Source organism: Euphorbia lathyris, chromosome 5 (genome assembly GCF_963576675.1).
Source record: "Euphorbia lathyris chromosome 5, ddEupLath1.1, whole genome shotgun sequence".
NCBI classification, from domain to species: Eukaryota; Viridiplantae; Streptophyta; class Magnoliopsida; order Malpighiales; family Euphorbiaceae; genus Euphorbia; species Euphorbia lathyris.
In genome coordinates, this window is record NC_088914.1 from 33,759,294 (window position 1) to 33,775,941 (window position 16,648).

The 16,648-nt window shown below is 35.3% G+C and overlaps 1 protein-coding gene and 1 non-coding gene across 2 annotated transcripts; one reads left to right on the top strand and one right to left on the bottom strand.

Moving 5' to 3' along the window:
• The first annotated feature begins 628 nt into the window (after positions 1–628).
• LOC136229103 (vacuolar cation/proton exchanger 3-like) lies at positions 629–12,194 on the top strand. The gene is made up of 12 exons (XM_066017673.1): positions 629–910; positions 990–1,253; positions 1,339–1,406; positions 1,803–1,831; positions 2,028–2,224; positions 2,318–2,530; positions 2,821–2,949; positions 10,336–10,452; positions 10,540–10,593; positions 11,099–11,215; positions 11,585–11,681; positions 11,826–12,194. Exons 1-12 carry the CDS (start codon positions 851–853, stop codon positions 11,849–11,851), a joined length of 1,371 nt encoding a protein of 456 aa, XP_065873745.1. The 5' UTR covers positions 629–850; the 3' UTR covers positions 11,852–12,194.
• A 776-nt stretch (positions 12,195–12,970) lies between these two features.
• LOC136231394 (U5 spliceosomal RNA) lies at positions 12,971–13,081 on the bottom strand. Its single transcript, XR_010689788.1, has one exon. It is a non-coding gene; the product is annotated as a U5 spliceosomal RNA (small nuclear RNA).
• Positions 13,082–16,648: the final 3,567 nt, after the last annotated feature.

A 16,648-nucleotide genomic window follows, 5' to 3' on the forward strand; every position in this document is an offset into this window, starting at 1 on the left:
AAGGGTGGAGGTTAAAAAACATGATTTTATAAAGGATATAAAAGTAATGTTATATTTTTTGGGTTAATTTTTTATTTTTAGAAAAGTTAAATTGCTGAGGTGGTGTGTTGATTTTGGGTTGACCGGTCACAATTACCTACTGTACACTTTAGTGGAAGGTCGCCAAAAGATTGTACATTTTAGTGTGCAAAATTGAAAGTTGTACACTAAAATGTGAAAATAGATAACGGTTGTAGACCACGTATATAATTTACCCCTTTAATTATACTCTATTATATTATATTTTGAAATCCGTTAAGAGAGAAATTTTACAAAAATCAAAGACGACGTAAATGGATCAAAATTAAATTATAAGATCAATTTAATCAAATTTATTTCCAAAAAAAAAAAAAAAAACTGGGAAAAATAATCCGGTAGCTCTTCAACAACATTTGTTTTGCCACTGTAAGCTGTTGTATAAATAGTAGAACTGAAATAAGTTGTTAATGGTGCTGGTATGTATACTCTTTTTTTTTTTTTTTTTTTTTTTAATTATTTCAGTTTTATCCCTCTTCCCGCCGTTTTCTCTGTGCGATTGTAAAAATGAGGAATTTCGCCTATAATGCCGCTCTTTGATGGTTGTCATTTACAACCCCGTCTTTTTCTCCTTTTTCTCCAAAATATTAAACATTGACTTCCTTCTACTTTCTTCACTTTCTCGGTAATTTCCTTTTCCCGAGAAAAGTCTTCCTTTTGGCCTGCGTTTTTACATAATTGCGCAGACGTTTTGGGTATTCCTAGCTTTGAAAAGCACTTATGTCTGCATAGACATTTTGGTGCTTTTCTTGCTTATAACTTACAATATCCTTCCATGGATACCCAAAAGTCCGTCAATGCTCCGCCATTAATTCCTATACATTCCAATCTTGAGGTATGTTCGTCTTTTTTCTGTTATATATTTCAATTCGCATGTCTAAGCTTTTATTATTGAAATGTTCTTTCTCCAATAGATGACTTCTATGGAGGATAAAAATGCATTTGACCCCACTGATGAAACCATACCTATAAAAGATGCAATCATGATTGATAAGAAGTCATTTGATAGTTCTGGACCAAGATCTTTATCTTCGAGTGATGTGGGAGGCAATAATCTTCTTGGCTCAAAAAATAGTGTATTTGGTAGCATAAAGATTGTGGTATTTTCTGCCAAAATCAACTTGCTTATGCCTTTTGGTCCTTTGGCTATCTTGGTTGATAGAGTTACGGGCAATCATGTAAGTTGCCCTCTTTTTGTGTTGTTCTGTTTTGCCTAATTGCATGTTGGATTTCTGATATTTTTTTTTTGTGTGTGTGTTTCAGGGTTTTGTCTTCCTTTTCAGTTTGTTGGGCATTATACCTATGGCAGAGCGTCTTGGATTTGCTACAGAGTAAGGTTCCATTCAAGTAGTCAAGCATTCCATTGTTCTCTAAAATCGATGATTCTTCCATATATACTTTCCTCTAGACATAGGGTCAATGATTCTGCAAACATGTGTTGCTTTTGGATTCATTTGACAAAAAATGACAAGCTATGGACTAAATTGATACCCAGTTCACTTTGAGCAAATTAGGGAGGTGAATACTTGAGATGTTCTAAAAATTAAATGTAAATAGATACTTCACATGATAATCCAATGATTTAACTTAATTTACAGACAGTCTAAACTTACGAGGATTAAGCGAAATGAATATCTGGGATGCAAATTCATGACACTAGATAGTTGTAGCTTTTTCATATGATTGATAAGTTCCTAATTCAGCATTTGTTTGATTTCTCAATCCAGGCAGCTGGCTTTTTTCACTGGTCCTACAGGTATATCATTATTCCCTTTTCTGTTTGTGCTTCTTCAAATTTTATTATACCATAGAGTTTGCCAAGAAAACATCAGATATGTCACTAATAGCTATAATTAAGACCAATCAACTTGTTATGTTAATCTTTTCATCTAATGTTCTTTTTCCGTGATTTATACACCCTTAATTGACAATTTCCTCACTTGAACCTGCAGTTGGCGGTCTCTTAAATGCAACTTTTGGAAATGCAACCGAATTGATAATATCAATTTATGCATTGAGAAATGGCATGATACGCGTAGTTCAGCAATCATTACTTGGATCAATCTTGTCAAACATGCTGCTAGTGCTTGGTTGTGCATTCTTCAGCGGTGGACTTGTCGTCACCAACAGGGAACAAGTATTTCATAAGGTATAAAGGGATTTCTTTATTCATTCTTTTCTCCAAAATCTTTTGTAGCTTTGTTGCTGAAGATTTTCAAACTGTTTGAATCTCATTTTCTAGGCTACTGCTACAGTGAGTTCCAATTTGCTGTTAGTGGCAGTCATGGGCCTGCTATTCCCTGCTGTTCTCCACTCTACACGAACAGAATTACATTTCGGGAAGTCCGAATTGGCTCTTTCAAGGTTCAGTAGTTGTATCATGCTCATTGGATATGCTTCATTTCTCTATTTTCAGCTGAAGAGCACAAAGAATATTTATGTCCCTGTAAATGAGGTTAGTCTTCATTTTTTTGGAGAACATAACAAAATGGCTGTTCTGTGACACATTTTTAAATCTCAACCAAATCTCGACAAATCAAATTGAGTTAATATTTAATAATAATCGAATGACTTTAGTCATCATTTTAGATGCATACAAAGGCATTATTATTAATGATCTTGTCTCTCTTGAACTTAATTTTTCTTCCACTAGGTTTGAAGCATGAACATTTGAAATTTGTAGTTTTGCTATGTTTTTTGGATATGGTATTAAGGATTCAATGAATAATGGCTTGAGATCAACAGGACATGGAAAATTGGAGCGCTGATGATGATGAAACTCCTGAAATCTCAAAATGGGAATCAATCATATGGTTAACTCTTTTGACTGTATGGATTTCTATCCTCTCGGAGTATTTGGTTGGTGCCATAGAGGTGATTTTACTTATTCCATTTATGAATTTCTTTTATAACACTTTAGGCACATTTCGTATTCATTAACACCATCCATTATGTTTCGTAAAACAATGATAAAAGCAATTTGAGAAAATCAAAAGCCAATATATTTTTTCCCTGCTAAAGAATACACTATAACTTCTTTTTCCCGACACAAGCATGTCACATATCACAGGAAGAAGAAAGTAGAAGGACTGGATGTGTAATTCAGGTTCCTTATTATTCAATAGTAACTGACATTATGTTATTTAGTTATTCTGTGCTATTTCATTCCCTAAAGTTCTAAGCTATTAGCTAGGTCGTTAGCTAATTTGGACTTCAGTCAGTTAGTTATCCACCTATATAGAATTACAGCTCTTACCATGTAACCTTTTCTGACCTCCTCTCTATTCAGAGGTCATCTATTGTAGGACGGATCTGATTCTGGAAATTAATGAAATCATCTTCTTCTTCTTCCTAAATTCTTCTCTTCTCTCGCTTTCTCTTCTTCTATCATCTAAATTCTTCTCTAAGTCTAATGCCATAACTTAGGCTTTGACATTGGTACCAGAGACACTTGTCCTTTGGCCATTCTTGACGTGTATGGTCAATAACGCCGCAAAACGAACCAGAACAACAAAGAAGATCATGGATACTCTTGAACAACAAATCAAGGCACTGAACACGCAGATGAAGGAGCAAGTGGAAATCACAGCCATGCAAATTAACTCCGTGAAAGCTCACTTCCAGGATGTACAAACTGCCCAGAACCAACATATTGAAACTCTCATTCAAGATCAAAATCAGCTCTGGACATTTAACTATCAGCTTAAACTTTTAGTTCAATTGGTTTCATGACATGGTATCGGAGCCTGATTGGCCAAGTGTTACTCTAGGGTTCGATTCGTGGCAGCCCATTTGTTGATTTAATTTCAGGATATGGTAATATGGGACTGTGCCATGCACACTTCAAGCCCAGTGGGCATTTGCGTGTGGGGTGTGTCACAGATTAATATGAAGTGGCCCTTTAAGTATCAGCTTGAGCCGGTTCCATGAAAGCTCCAAATGGAGCAAATGCATTAAATACTTCCAACTTTTCGAAGTTGCAGACGAGAGGAAGCTAGATCTGGTGGGCATCTACTTGCAAGAAAGAGCTGATAAATGGTTCAAGCGTTGGATCGAGGCAAACACTGCAGCTAAGTGGCATGAGTTCACTGAAGAAATCATCAAGAGGTTCCAAGATATTGAGAGCAGATGGCTCAACTCAAATCCTTCTATAACTGAAGTTTTGTATGTATCTAGTTTCATCTCTAGATTAAAACCATAACTAAGATCTGCAGACCTCCAGTTTGTTCTGCCATTAAGAAGGCCAAGCTCCAAAAGAGCCATGTTAAGGATATGATATAGCCAGTCAAGCCGTAATCTTAGTTATTAAACCAAACCCTCAATCCAATACATCCACTGCCCTAGTACCTAAAGCACCTGATCCAAAACCCCAAGTCGGGCCTTAAAATTATAAGAAAGCCCTAGGATCCTGTTGGAAGTGTGGTGAAGATACTTTCCAGGTCACCGATGTACAACCAAAAGACTCAATATGCTCAACATAAAAGAGGAAAATGAAGGGGAGGGAGACATAGTTGAAGAACTTGAAGCAAACTCGAATGAAGTATTGCTGAATGAGAATGTTGAACCCATCTCCTTATCTGTTAATGCCTTGAATGGTGGTGTTAACCAAAACACACTGAGATTGAAGGGAATATTAAACAAGGTCATTATGATCCTCATTGACAGTAGAAGCACACACAGCTTCGTGGACCAGAAGATAGCCATGGAAATCAAATTGCCCTTAATGCAAATGAAACCTATGGCTGTTGCAGTAGCAGATGGGAGGCAACTCATTGTAAGTACTAAGGGGGTGTTTGGTTCAAACTTCGGAATCGGAATTGGAATCGGAGTGTTACGGAATCAGAATCGGAATGACTATTTATTTATTTTGTTTGGTTTAATCCGGAATTGGAATCCAATTATTTAAGAGTGTTTGGTTCAAATTCTAGAATTGGAATCAAAATCGAAATTAAAAAAAAATTAAAATTTCTTAAATTTTAATAAATAAAATATGAAAACCATTAATTATAAGCTATAGAAAAAAATTAATTATAAAAATATTTCATAAATCAAATTAATATATAAATAAATATAAATATATAGTATATATAAATTATTTAAAGGACTATAATGTATTACGTATATTACTATTTCAAAAAAAAAATGTACTATATTATATTATACATACTATAGTATACATGTATAATATACATACATGGGGTAGTTACCTTTTTATTTATTTATTCTCGGTGTATGAGGCAGTTGAAAAATCGTGGGTGGATTCTAGTTTTTTTATTTTTTATTTTATTAAATTTGATAGGGGAATGGGAATCACATTTGATTAAGGAGGAAGAAGGTGGGAATGATTGATTCCCATAGTGGGGTAAATGTGATTCCCATTCCTATATTAAAATTGTAAAACCAAACCTTGACAAAGGTAATTGATTATTGTGATTTCCATTCCCTATTATAAATAGGCCAAACCAAACACCCCTAAGTGTGATGACTTTCATTGGTCCATGCATAACTCAAAGTTTCAATTCACTCTAAGAGTATTAGAGCTAGGTTCAGACTAATGAGACTAAACTCAAAATTATGCCTCTCAAAAACATAAATCAAATGGTATCTAAGGGATGGAAGGGGTCACCACTAGGTTGTTTTTTAATGTCTGTAACTGAACTCACAAACACACCACCTACTACAGACCAAATTCCTCAAGTCTCAACCTATTACCAATCCCATCATTGACCAATACTAGCACTTGTTTCTACCCCCGACCACACTACCACTTTCAAGGTCTCATGACCATGCCATCACCCTCAAAAATGCCACAAACCCACTAATGTAAGGCCTTCACATTACCAAAAAAATGAGATTGAGAGGTTGGTTATAAAATGTTAGCTAATGGGGTGATACAATTAAGTCGTAGTCCTTATAGATCCATGTCTTGTTAGTAAAGAAGAAAGAGGGCACTTGAAGATTCTATGTAGACCATTGAGAGCTTAATAAAGCTACTGTCAAAAACAAATTTTCTAGACCAATAATATAAGAATTGATTGATGAGTTGAAAGGAGCTAGAATATTTTCAAAGATTGATCTTAGAGAAGGTTATTTCCAGATAAGGATGAAACCTGAGGACATTCCTAAAACTGCCTGCCACTATGAATTCTTAATTATGCCATTTGGCCTTACTAATGCCTCTGCTACCTTTCAATCACTTATGAATACTATAGTTGAGCCATATTTGAGGAAATTTGTCTTGGTGTTTTTTTGATGATATTCTCATCGATAGCTCTTCTGAAGAACATTTACAGCATCTTAGATTAGTATTTCAAGTAGTGTCCTCCCATCAACTTTATGCCAAGGCATCCAAATCTAGTTTTGGAGTGCTACATGTAAGCATACTTGGGCCACATCATTTCTGCAGGTTTAGCAATAGATCCTGAGATGAGAAGATTGCAGTTTGCAGCTATGAATTTGCCCATTCCTACTTCACTTAAAGGGCTTTAAGGATTTTTGGGCCTCACTAGGTATTACAGAAGATCTATTAAGGGTTATCGCTCCCTCAGCAAGCCTCTCACTGTCTTGTTAAAGAAATATGGTCTCGAGAAGAGCAAGTGGCCTTTGAGCAACTCAAGAGTATAATGACCCAAGCACATGTACTAACATTACCTGGTTTTGGTCAACCTTTCACATTAAAATGTGATGGTAGTGGTACTAGAGTTGGAGCAGTTTTAATGCAGCAATGAAGACCTATCTGTTATTTATCTAAGTCCTTTAGTCCTAGGAATCAAAGGCTATATCCGCCTATCAGAGGGAACTTCTAGCAATCTTGCAGGCTTGTTCAACTTGGAGGCATTACTTGGAGAACCATATATTTATTACCAAAAAGATCATAAAAGCATCAAACATCTCCTAGAACAGAGGCTACATACATATTTACAGCATAAAATCATCTCAAAGCTTTTAAGATTGGATTACACCATCCAATACAAAAGAGGCGGTGTGAACAAGGTAGTTGATGCTCTCTCTAGACAATAAGAAGGCTTGGAGATGAGAACTTCTAAACTGCAAGCTCTTACCATGATTCTTCCTACATGGATGGATGATATACACCAGTCTTATGAGACGGATGAAATGGTCTCTAAATGGATTCTCCAATTGATGGTACAATCCAGTTCACACTCTTATTCCTACTTTAATGGCCTTCTCAGGTATAACTCTAGACCTTATACTGGCTCATCTACAAACTTTAGAAAACAAAATTACAGAAGTATGTAATAGCTCTCCAATGGGAGGCCATTTTGGCATGAAGGGTACTCTATCTCGTATACAACAACATTTATATTGGCCAAACCTCTCTCAATCAGTAATTACTTGGGTAGCACAGTGTCACACGTATCAAAGATGAAAAGCATACCATTCTGTGTATCATGGGTTACTCCAACCACTTCCCATTGTATCTGACAGGGCCAAAATCTATACTAGCATATTTTGGAAGGAGTTACTCAGATTGTTGGGCGCTCAACTTCCCTTTAGTAGTGCTTATCACCCACAAACAGATGGGCAATCTAAGAGACTCAATTAGTGTTTGGAAAATTATTTGTGTAGTATGTATTTTCTAGTACCTAAGCAATGGTCTAAATGGTTGAGCCTGGTTGAGAATTGGTACAATTCAACCATTCATAGTGCAATTAAGATGTCTCCTTTCCAAGCTCTATATGGAGTAGTTCCTCGGCTTCCAATCCTCCAATGTAGCTGCAGTTTAAGACTTGAGAGAGGGAAAATGAACACCTTCCTCAAAGAATGCTTATCCTAGAAATGCCCACTAGGCTTGAAGCATGCACAACACAGGCCCATATTACCATGTCCTTTAATTAAATCAACAAATGGGGCTGCCAGGAATCGAACCCTGGACCACTTGGTCACACTGGCTCTGATACCATGTCATGGAACCGATTGAACTAAAAGCTCAAGTTGATAGTTAGAGGTCCACTCCATATTAATATCTGACACAGATCATTGCTTGTATTGGCAAAGTTGCATATCAATTACAACTTCCTCCCAACTATCGCATACATGATGTTTTCCACATCTCACTACTTAAATGGAAGCCTAATCCAGCATCCCCACCTCTCACCACATTACCCCTGTTTCAACTCGTGAATTTTTCATCCAACAAGCTAAAGTGGAGAATTCTCGCAATGCCATAATTGAAGGAAGGGTGGTTCCACAATTACTCATTTAGTGGGGGGGGCATCCCTACTATTGATGCTACTAGGGAGAATCAAGCTACCTTTGCATAGTTATTAAAGGCGCGCCTATGGCGCATGGTGCAGGCCTTAGCACCATGACACCCCCATGGCGTGGCGCAACCGCCATGGCGCGCGCCTGGTGTGCCATTTTGCGCCAAGGGGCAATTGCCAAAGGCGCACTAAGGCGCGCCTTGGTGAGTTAGGGGTAGGTTTTATGACTTTTTTGACAGTTACATATATGGAACAAGTGTTCTGAAGGGTCCAAAATGAGAAAAAAAAATACAAATATAAAAAAGAAGAGAGAGATTATACATTTGAATTAATTAGAAGAGGCAACGACAAAATCTTATTATAAGAGGAAGAAGTTTAGTAGAACAAAACAAAGAAGACGAATTCAAACAGAAACAAAGCAGCCAAGGGAATTCAAATTCAACATGAGTGATTAATTTGGAGAGTTTTGATGAGGAGTACAACTTAGGATTTAGTATTCAACTTTAGCTTTCTAACATGGGGTTTATTTTTCATTTTATAATTTATTTATGCTTAATATTGGCATGATTTAGTATTCATTGCATTTTTATGTCAGTTTTATAGTTTTATAATTTTTGTTTTCTTAAGTGCATCTTGTCTCGCTATGGCGCGCCATCGCCGTGCGCCAAGGCTCCAGGACTCCTAGCGCCTTAGTGCGCCATGCGCCTTTAATAACTATGTATCTTTGCAGCTCAATTTCCTGAGTTCTATCATTCTTGGGACAAGAATGTAGTAAAGGAGGGGTATTGTCACATATCAGCGGATGAAAAAAGTAGGACTGAATGTGTAATTCAGGTTACTTATTATTCAATAGTAATTTACATTCTGTTATTCTGTGCTATTTCCTTCCCTAAAGCTATAACAACTATTAGCTAGGTTGTTAGCTAATATGGACTCTAGTGAGTTAGAGCATCTCCAAGAGACTCTTAGTCCACTCTCTAGAAATAATTTCTAATAGGGATAAGGTACCAAAATAGGTCTATATTTTTGGGGAAGTATCAATTTAGGCTCCACATACAAAATAGCACCAATATAGGCTTAACATTTAAACAAGAGTACCAATTTAGGCATCGATAACTGAATATGACACGTCATTCATATTACTCTGTTAAGTTCTGCCAATTGTACGTAGGAGAGAGAAATAAGAACTTAACGGAGTAATATGAATGGCGTGTCACATTTTGTTATCGAGCCTAAATTGGTACTCTTTTTTAAACGTTAAGCCTAAATTAGTGCTATTTTGTACGTGAAGTCCATATTGATACTTTTGCAAAAACGTTAGGCCTATTTTGGTACTTTACCCCAAAATAATATAAACAATTGACCAAGTGACTAATACATATCATCTCCAACAATACTCCTCATATTCACTCCTTATTATTTTATCATTAAAATTAGTAAGTATTGTTATATTTACCAATAGTGAGAGGAGAGAGACTACTCAATAATAAATTATGAATAAAAAATGAAATAAGGAGGCATTAGGAGCTCCTCAATAATAGAGAGGATGAAGGGTCTCTTAGTGATTTGAGGAGTCACTAAGGGACTGTTGGAGTTGGTTTTTAACTTTCTCTCCTCAAATTTTATCTTAAGAGCTCAACTAAGAGGTTGTTGGAGATGTTCTTAGTTATCCAGCTGTACAGAATTACAGCTCTTACTCTGTAACCGTTTCTGACCTCCTCTCTATTTAAAGGCCATGCATTGTAAGAAGGATCTGATTCTGAAAATTACTGAAATCATCTTCTTCTTCCTAAATTCTTCTCCTCTCTCTTTCTGTTCTTCTCTCATCTAAATTCTTCTCTAAATCTAAAGCACTTTGGAGTTTTTTGTTTTTAACAGTAAACCTCAAGAACTCTTAGCAATGTTTATGTGCATTATTACCATTTACCCTCATGTTTGAAGACACAAATTAGGTTCACAAAGATTTACGCACACAATATTGTTTTTTGTCTTGAATCTTTTTCTGCATATTCTAACAACCAAAATGTGTTTTTAGGGAGCGTCAAGAGATTGGAAAATACCTATTGCATTTATAAGTGTTATTCTGCTCCCAATTGTTGGAAATGCAGCAGAACATGCAGGTGCTATTATGTTCGCCATGAAAGACAAGCTTGTAAGTGCTTCCTCTTCTAGCATGTTTTATAAACATGGCCAATCTGAAAAAAAAAAAACTCTAATACCCCCTATCAATCTGGCACAGGATATCTCTTTGGGGGTGGCAATTGGTTCATCAACACAGATATCTATGTTTGGGGTGAGTATCCAGCATGTCATTGATTCTATCTGCAACAGTTTCTTGTCATCATTTTTATCCTATCATTATTTCATATCATGTGGTGGTGCTTGTGCCTTGAATTGAATCAGGGAATAACGGAAAAAAAAAAAAAATCAGAATTGATCTACATAATTTTTACAATAATGTGAATCCTGTGAATGCCGTTTTTCCTGTGAATATTTTTGTTTCTGTTGCAGTATTTCCCTTTTATAACAACATTTCTACAGTTATTTCTGCCGTTTAGGATATGGACCTGACACAGTTTATCTAGATAGTAGATAGGTATGGAAAGGAAACAATTGAAGATATTAGTTCTTACGGTTCAAGTGTTTAACTCTTCAGGAATTACCAGTCTTTTTATGTTAAAATTTCTCGTGGTTGCTGAAATTCTTCTTTCTTCATTTCAATATTTCTCATACTTCAAATTCTGTGCCTGCAGCTGCTTTTTGGATGACTTTCTAACTCAATTATCATGATTCTGCAGATACCCTTTCTTGTGATTGTTGGGTGGATCATGGGGAAACCTATGGACTTAAATTTTCAACTATTTGAGACAGCAACACTTTTTATAACTGTTTTGGTGGTATCGTTTATGTTGCAGGTATGCTGAATCAAAAATTAGTCATTTCATTATTTTCCCACTGAGTCTTGCATCATTTATAAATCTAGACATTGAGTTGCTGATCATTTAGAAACCTACAAATTGAAACCTTAAAAGGATGAATTAGAAGATGAGGGCAGGTTTATAAATGATGAAGGGGTAGTAACATGTATAAAAATAAAAGATGGGGGCTCGATGTGATAAATAAATAAATAAAAATAATGCTAAGGAACTTTAAAATGCTTTAAACCCACATCCTTTGTAAATTCGATGACTGTTCTTACAATCTATTTTACCTTGTATTTTTCTGCAAGTAAATGATTGTATTTCATGCCATGTTCCTTACACATGTTTGAACTGAGCTTGCAGGACGGAACTTCTAATTACTTTAAAGGACTAATGCTGATCTTCTGCTACCTAATTGTCGCTGCAAGTTTCTTCGTACATATGGACCCGGCTTCAATAGGTAATCACTCAGTTTACTGTTTCATGTAGTTTCAGCAAGCTCACTATCTGCCAACCAGTTCCTGTCAATTTTTGGGTTATGCATCTTTTTTCCTTCCACTGTGAAGTTGCATTTCTAAAAGCATATATGCATGTGATTCTGCAGCGGATCATCCGAAAGTTAAGGGATAAGTAAAATGAAGGAATGCCTGAGCTTGAAGACACTGGAACATCAAATGCCTGGATTTGTAGAAGAGCGCCCTGCAGAAATTTATCATATAAGGGCGGACAGTTTGATGAGGTGTTTCTGCAGAAGATGCTTTTCATTATCTGCAAATATTAGGAATAGTGCACTTGATTTGCCAAATGGGGATGAAGTTTGTGCATCTCCCATATTAATGTATAAAGCTTAGCTTTGCCTATTAGGTTGTAAGATCAATCCTGAAAGTAAAAAAAAAAAAAAAATGAAATGTAGAAGTATGTCACCAAAAGATGATGATGAATGGAAAAGTAAATAGGAAGTGTTTTTCTAGCATCTTGTATCTCTTCTTCCTATACGGTGCTGCGGCTGCTTGTCGACATGATGATTCTGCCCATTTCCGTACTGAAAGCACTCTGAATGCATCACCTGTGAAAAACAGTCCGCCAGATCCTGTCCCACTCTTTCATCTACACAAAAGGTATTGATAAGTTTTTCCGCAGTCACGTCTCCCTTCATTCTGGAGGCTGAAAATAAAATCGAAAGACAACTCAAAACCTAATTAATGGATGGTTTTGAAGAAAAAAATGAAAGAGAAGCCTTATAAAAATGAACACTGCAACTTGTTATACTGTTACATGTAGCAATCAGTGGATTCTTTACACACCGGCGTGAAACTCAACACGATATATATTGGTTGACTACTATGACCAGCTATAGGCCTTGTTTGGTAAGAACTTTTGGGGTAAAATAAGAGGTTTGAGTCATTTGAGAGGTTTTGACTAGTAAAACCTCTAATAGCGGTGTTTGATAAAGAGATGTTTGAAAGAGCTTATTAGATCCGAAAAGTTAATTTTGAAAAATCTGGTTTAATGAGCTTTTTCAATTAGCTTATTGTTCCATCTCTTTTGAATGACATTTTTACATCTAATTATTACCATTTAACTTCAAATAAAGGTTTTATCATCTCATTATTTATCATTTTACACAAACCGTTATTAACAATCAGTTAAATTTGACTAAACAATTTTACAATCAGCTAATAAAAAAAAAAAGTAACAAACATGATCATTGTCTATGTACCGGAATGCTTAAAATTAGATTTGAAAAGGTCCCACTCATTAAGAGTGAAACTTCCAAAGATAAGTGTATACCACTAAAGCACGTGGTATTCTTTAGTAAAAGGCAAAAAAAATAGTTCGCTTTGTGGCTATCGCATGGTTTCGTGAGCTCTATTAAATCATGGTTCCCTATATATAATCAGCTGGAATCAGGAGGTGCTTTTGCCCTTAAGCAGTTTGGGATAGGCCATTATTGGGAAAATTACACAGAAATTCACCTTTTAACAACTATTTACAACTATATCAAGTCATAATTTTGTATTATGTTAAACTAATAAATTCACTATTTTTAATCTATTTTAAGAACTAGAGTTTATAACTTAGGAATCTAGAATATATTGTCTAGGGTTTATGATTTATGAATTGGAATTTGAAAATTTTAAATTTGGGTGTAAAATCATATTTTATTTGTTATATATAGCAAATAATGACATATTCAAAATTAAGTTTGATAATCTGATTTAGTTGTAATTTTATAGTTAATTATGATATTTATGTAGGAAACCCTGAGAAATTTACATACAAATTCAAATTTGAAAAACCATCTACAATTATGTCTAGTCCTAATTGTGAATTATGTCAAATTAATAAAATCGTTACTTTTAATTTATTTTACGATTTGGAGTTTACAAATTAGGGATATAGGATATATTGTCTAGAGTCTATGATTTATGAATTGGAGTTTAGAAGTACTAAATTAGGATGTAAAAACATATTTTATTTGTTATCCTATCCTTTGTTCATACCCAATGTCGTTTTGGGTTGGATGTGACATAAACTACCTATTGATACGAACAAAATGGACGAGATTGTGAGGCAGAACATTCATGGAAAAGCTCCTTAAAAGTCTAAGTTTGCATCCTTTAACGGAAGAAACAGTCTTGAAATGCCAGTTCATCAAGTATTCCTCTTGAACAACTACAAATAAGGGCAGAACAACTTGATTTTGGTAGAAACTGGTCTCTTAGGCGGGTTTGTGGATTAACACGCGGGTCACGGGCAGAGAGGGAGAGAGAGAGAGATAATGATGTGGATGACAACAAATCTCCACTTGCAAGATTGAATGGCCAAGATTTAATCATTTTGTGTACTAAACAATTGTTTGACTGTAATTAGGTTACTTTTTGTTTTAGTATTTAAAGGATATTTTGTGGTTGGTGAAAGGCATATAATCTTTTAGCCACCAAAGTAATTACAGAAGTTAAAGCTCCTACCTTTGTGGAGTATATTTTGTCTTGCCAAAGGGATGTTCGCTCATGTCAATGAGTGAGTAGTTCATCTAATAGGTCTAGCCAGCCTTAAATGGTGATTGTAAGTGCTTTTGTTCATTAATGAAGTATGTTTTCTAAGAATGGTTGTGAATAGGGTTCTTAAATGCATTAGAATTGATCAATCTATGTGATAGCAACAAGAGATGACATGAGAGTTCTCTTAAGTTGTGGAAACACCTATTTGCATGTGTTGCTAGGGATGGAGACGCGAATAGCCACGCATCAGGGTTCTCATTTGTGAGATGCTTTCCAAAACGTAATGCTTGGGTGTAAATGATGCAAGGAGATTTGGTTGTTTATGTTCATAGTATCTTTGGAATAAGGGAGATCAGACCTTAGTGACCTAGGAAGAAAGATACTTGAACCATGATTTCTGAACATGCTTATATTATGTGAACAACTGTGTGAAGCAATTGCTTATTCTGGTCTGTGCTAGGCATGTTCCTTCGTAATTCTGATTCAAACACCTTTATAGTATTAATGATCTCTAGCTGTTAATGTTACATTTCACTTAGTTCATTCCTCAATCCCCGTAGAAACAATACTTGGTTTTACCCAAACTACATCTGACCTAGTACACTTGCTAGCGTCCATATTACACACGAAGTTTTTGGTACCGTTGCCGGGGAAGCTTGAAGATACTTTGATCAATTTTGTATAGCAATCACATATAGATTGTCTCTAATAGTATCCACACGAACTAAGAAACAAATGATCGAACGAGGTAATTATTTGTGTTGGAAATTAGAGAGAATTCGCCCCAAAATACTTATGGTTGGCCAAACCCCTTCTATTTATAGGTTTTTATTTTGTTAATTATACTCCTAATCCAATTAAGTTTATTTAATTAATTAATCTTCTAATGTCATTAGATTAACTAGTTTAATAGGAAAAAGAATTACTAATTCTATTCTAACTATATATCTAATATATATATATATATATAAATATAATTAATTTTTTTGGTAAGAAAATATAATTAATAATTCTACTTCTAACCATATTAGAATTCATGCTTCTTTTTCTTTTGCCTTCTCTCCTAGATGATAGGATTGGAGTCAGCCTTCCTAAACTGATCCCGATGTAGGTTTTTTGTTGGTTTTGTTTTTTTCTTTCCTTTCTTACCAGAAAAAAAAAAGAATTCATGCTTCTTTTAAGTTTATAATTTAATTAGTATTCTAATCACATTAAGTTAACTCATTTAATAGGAATATAATTACTAATTCTATTGTATCTATATCTAATACATATATAAATATAATTCATAATTATATTTTCTATTTAATTATGTAAGTATAATATGATTAGAATATTAATTAAATTGAATTATAAAGTGGTGGTATCAGAATGATTGTTCAAACCGGTAGGAAACAATTAGCGTAGGATGCTCCCTAGTTGGTTAATGATACTGGTGGAAGAAGCGGTGACAGAATCTAGCCAATGATAATGAATTCTCCGATCAGCCAATCGGTGATTCCAAAATTAGGAAATAACAATGATGGATGAATTATGGTAATCAAGGAATAATTAGTGAGATTACTAATATGGTAGTTGCCATTGAAAGTGGAGGGAATTTTGAAAATGCTAAGGAAGGTGAAAAAGGAAAGTCATCTGATTATGTTTCCACTGATGGGGTGGTTATTGTTGACTCTAAACGTAGAAGAATGAAGGACAATAATGAAGGAGGGGTAGTTTCGGAAGTTTTAATGGAAAATGCAGTGGGCTCAAAAAATGGATCACATGCGGGTTCTGCTGGACAGACCCATCCATCATCATGAGTATCATGGCTTGGAACTGTCGTGGGTTGGGCAACCCACATTCAGTTCGGGTTCTCTTGGATTTTGTCCAAGCAAACAAACCAAGTATAATTTTTCTCTCAATGACTCTTTTAACTACGTGTCATTTAGATGTAATTAAAAGGAAGTTGGGCTATGCTGGTAGATTGTGTTTGGGCTGTGTTGGTATAAGTGGGAGCCTGGCCCTTATTTGGCTTGAAGACATGATGGTGGATATTAGAGATTCCAGCCACGATTTTATTGATGCAGAGATACATCTTTGTGTGAGTCAAACATGAAGATTTACAAGCTACTATGGTTTTCCTGAAAGTTCAAAGCGGGTTGATTATTGGAATCTTCTAAGGAGGTTGTCTTCGTCTTCTAACCTCCATTGGTGCTGTATGGACAACTGTCTTATTGAAACCGATGCAGATGTGGTGGTTTTAGATCTTAATCAATCTGTCTTCAGGTCTTATTACGACATTGTTCTTGATGATTGTAATATGTTGATTCATTCGTTTAATGATGTTAGTATCATTTTTGCTAGTCGTTCTATGAATACTGTTGCCCATGAATTTGCAAAAACATCATATTCGACTGATGAAGTGACATATTAACCATTC

What these genes read in the sequence shown, in the direction of transcription:
- LOC136229103 (XM_066017673.1), top strand. Translation starts at nt 851, where the DNA reads ATGGATACCCAAAAGTCCGTCAATGCTCCGCCATTAATTCCTATACAT. An exon ending in ATTTGGTTGGTGCCATAGAG is followed by an intron (nt 2,950 to 10,335) that starts GTGATTTTACTT and finishes ATGTGTTTTTAG; the next exon opens with GGAGCGTCAAGAGATTGGAA. An exon ending in TCGCCATGAAAGACAAGCTT is followed by an intron (nt 10,453 to 10,539) that starts GTAAGTGCTTCC and finishes AATCTGGCACAG; the next exon opens with GATATCTCTTTGGGGGTGGC.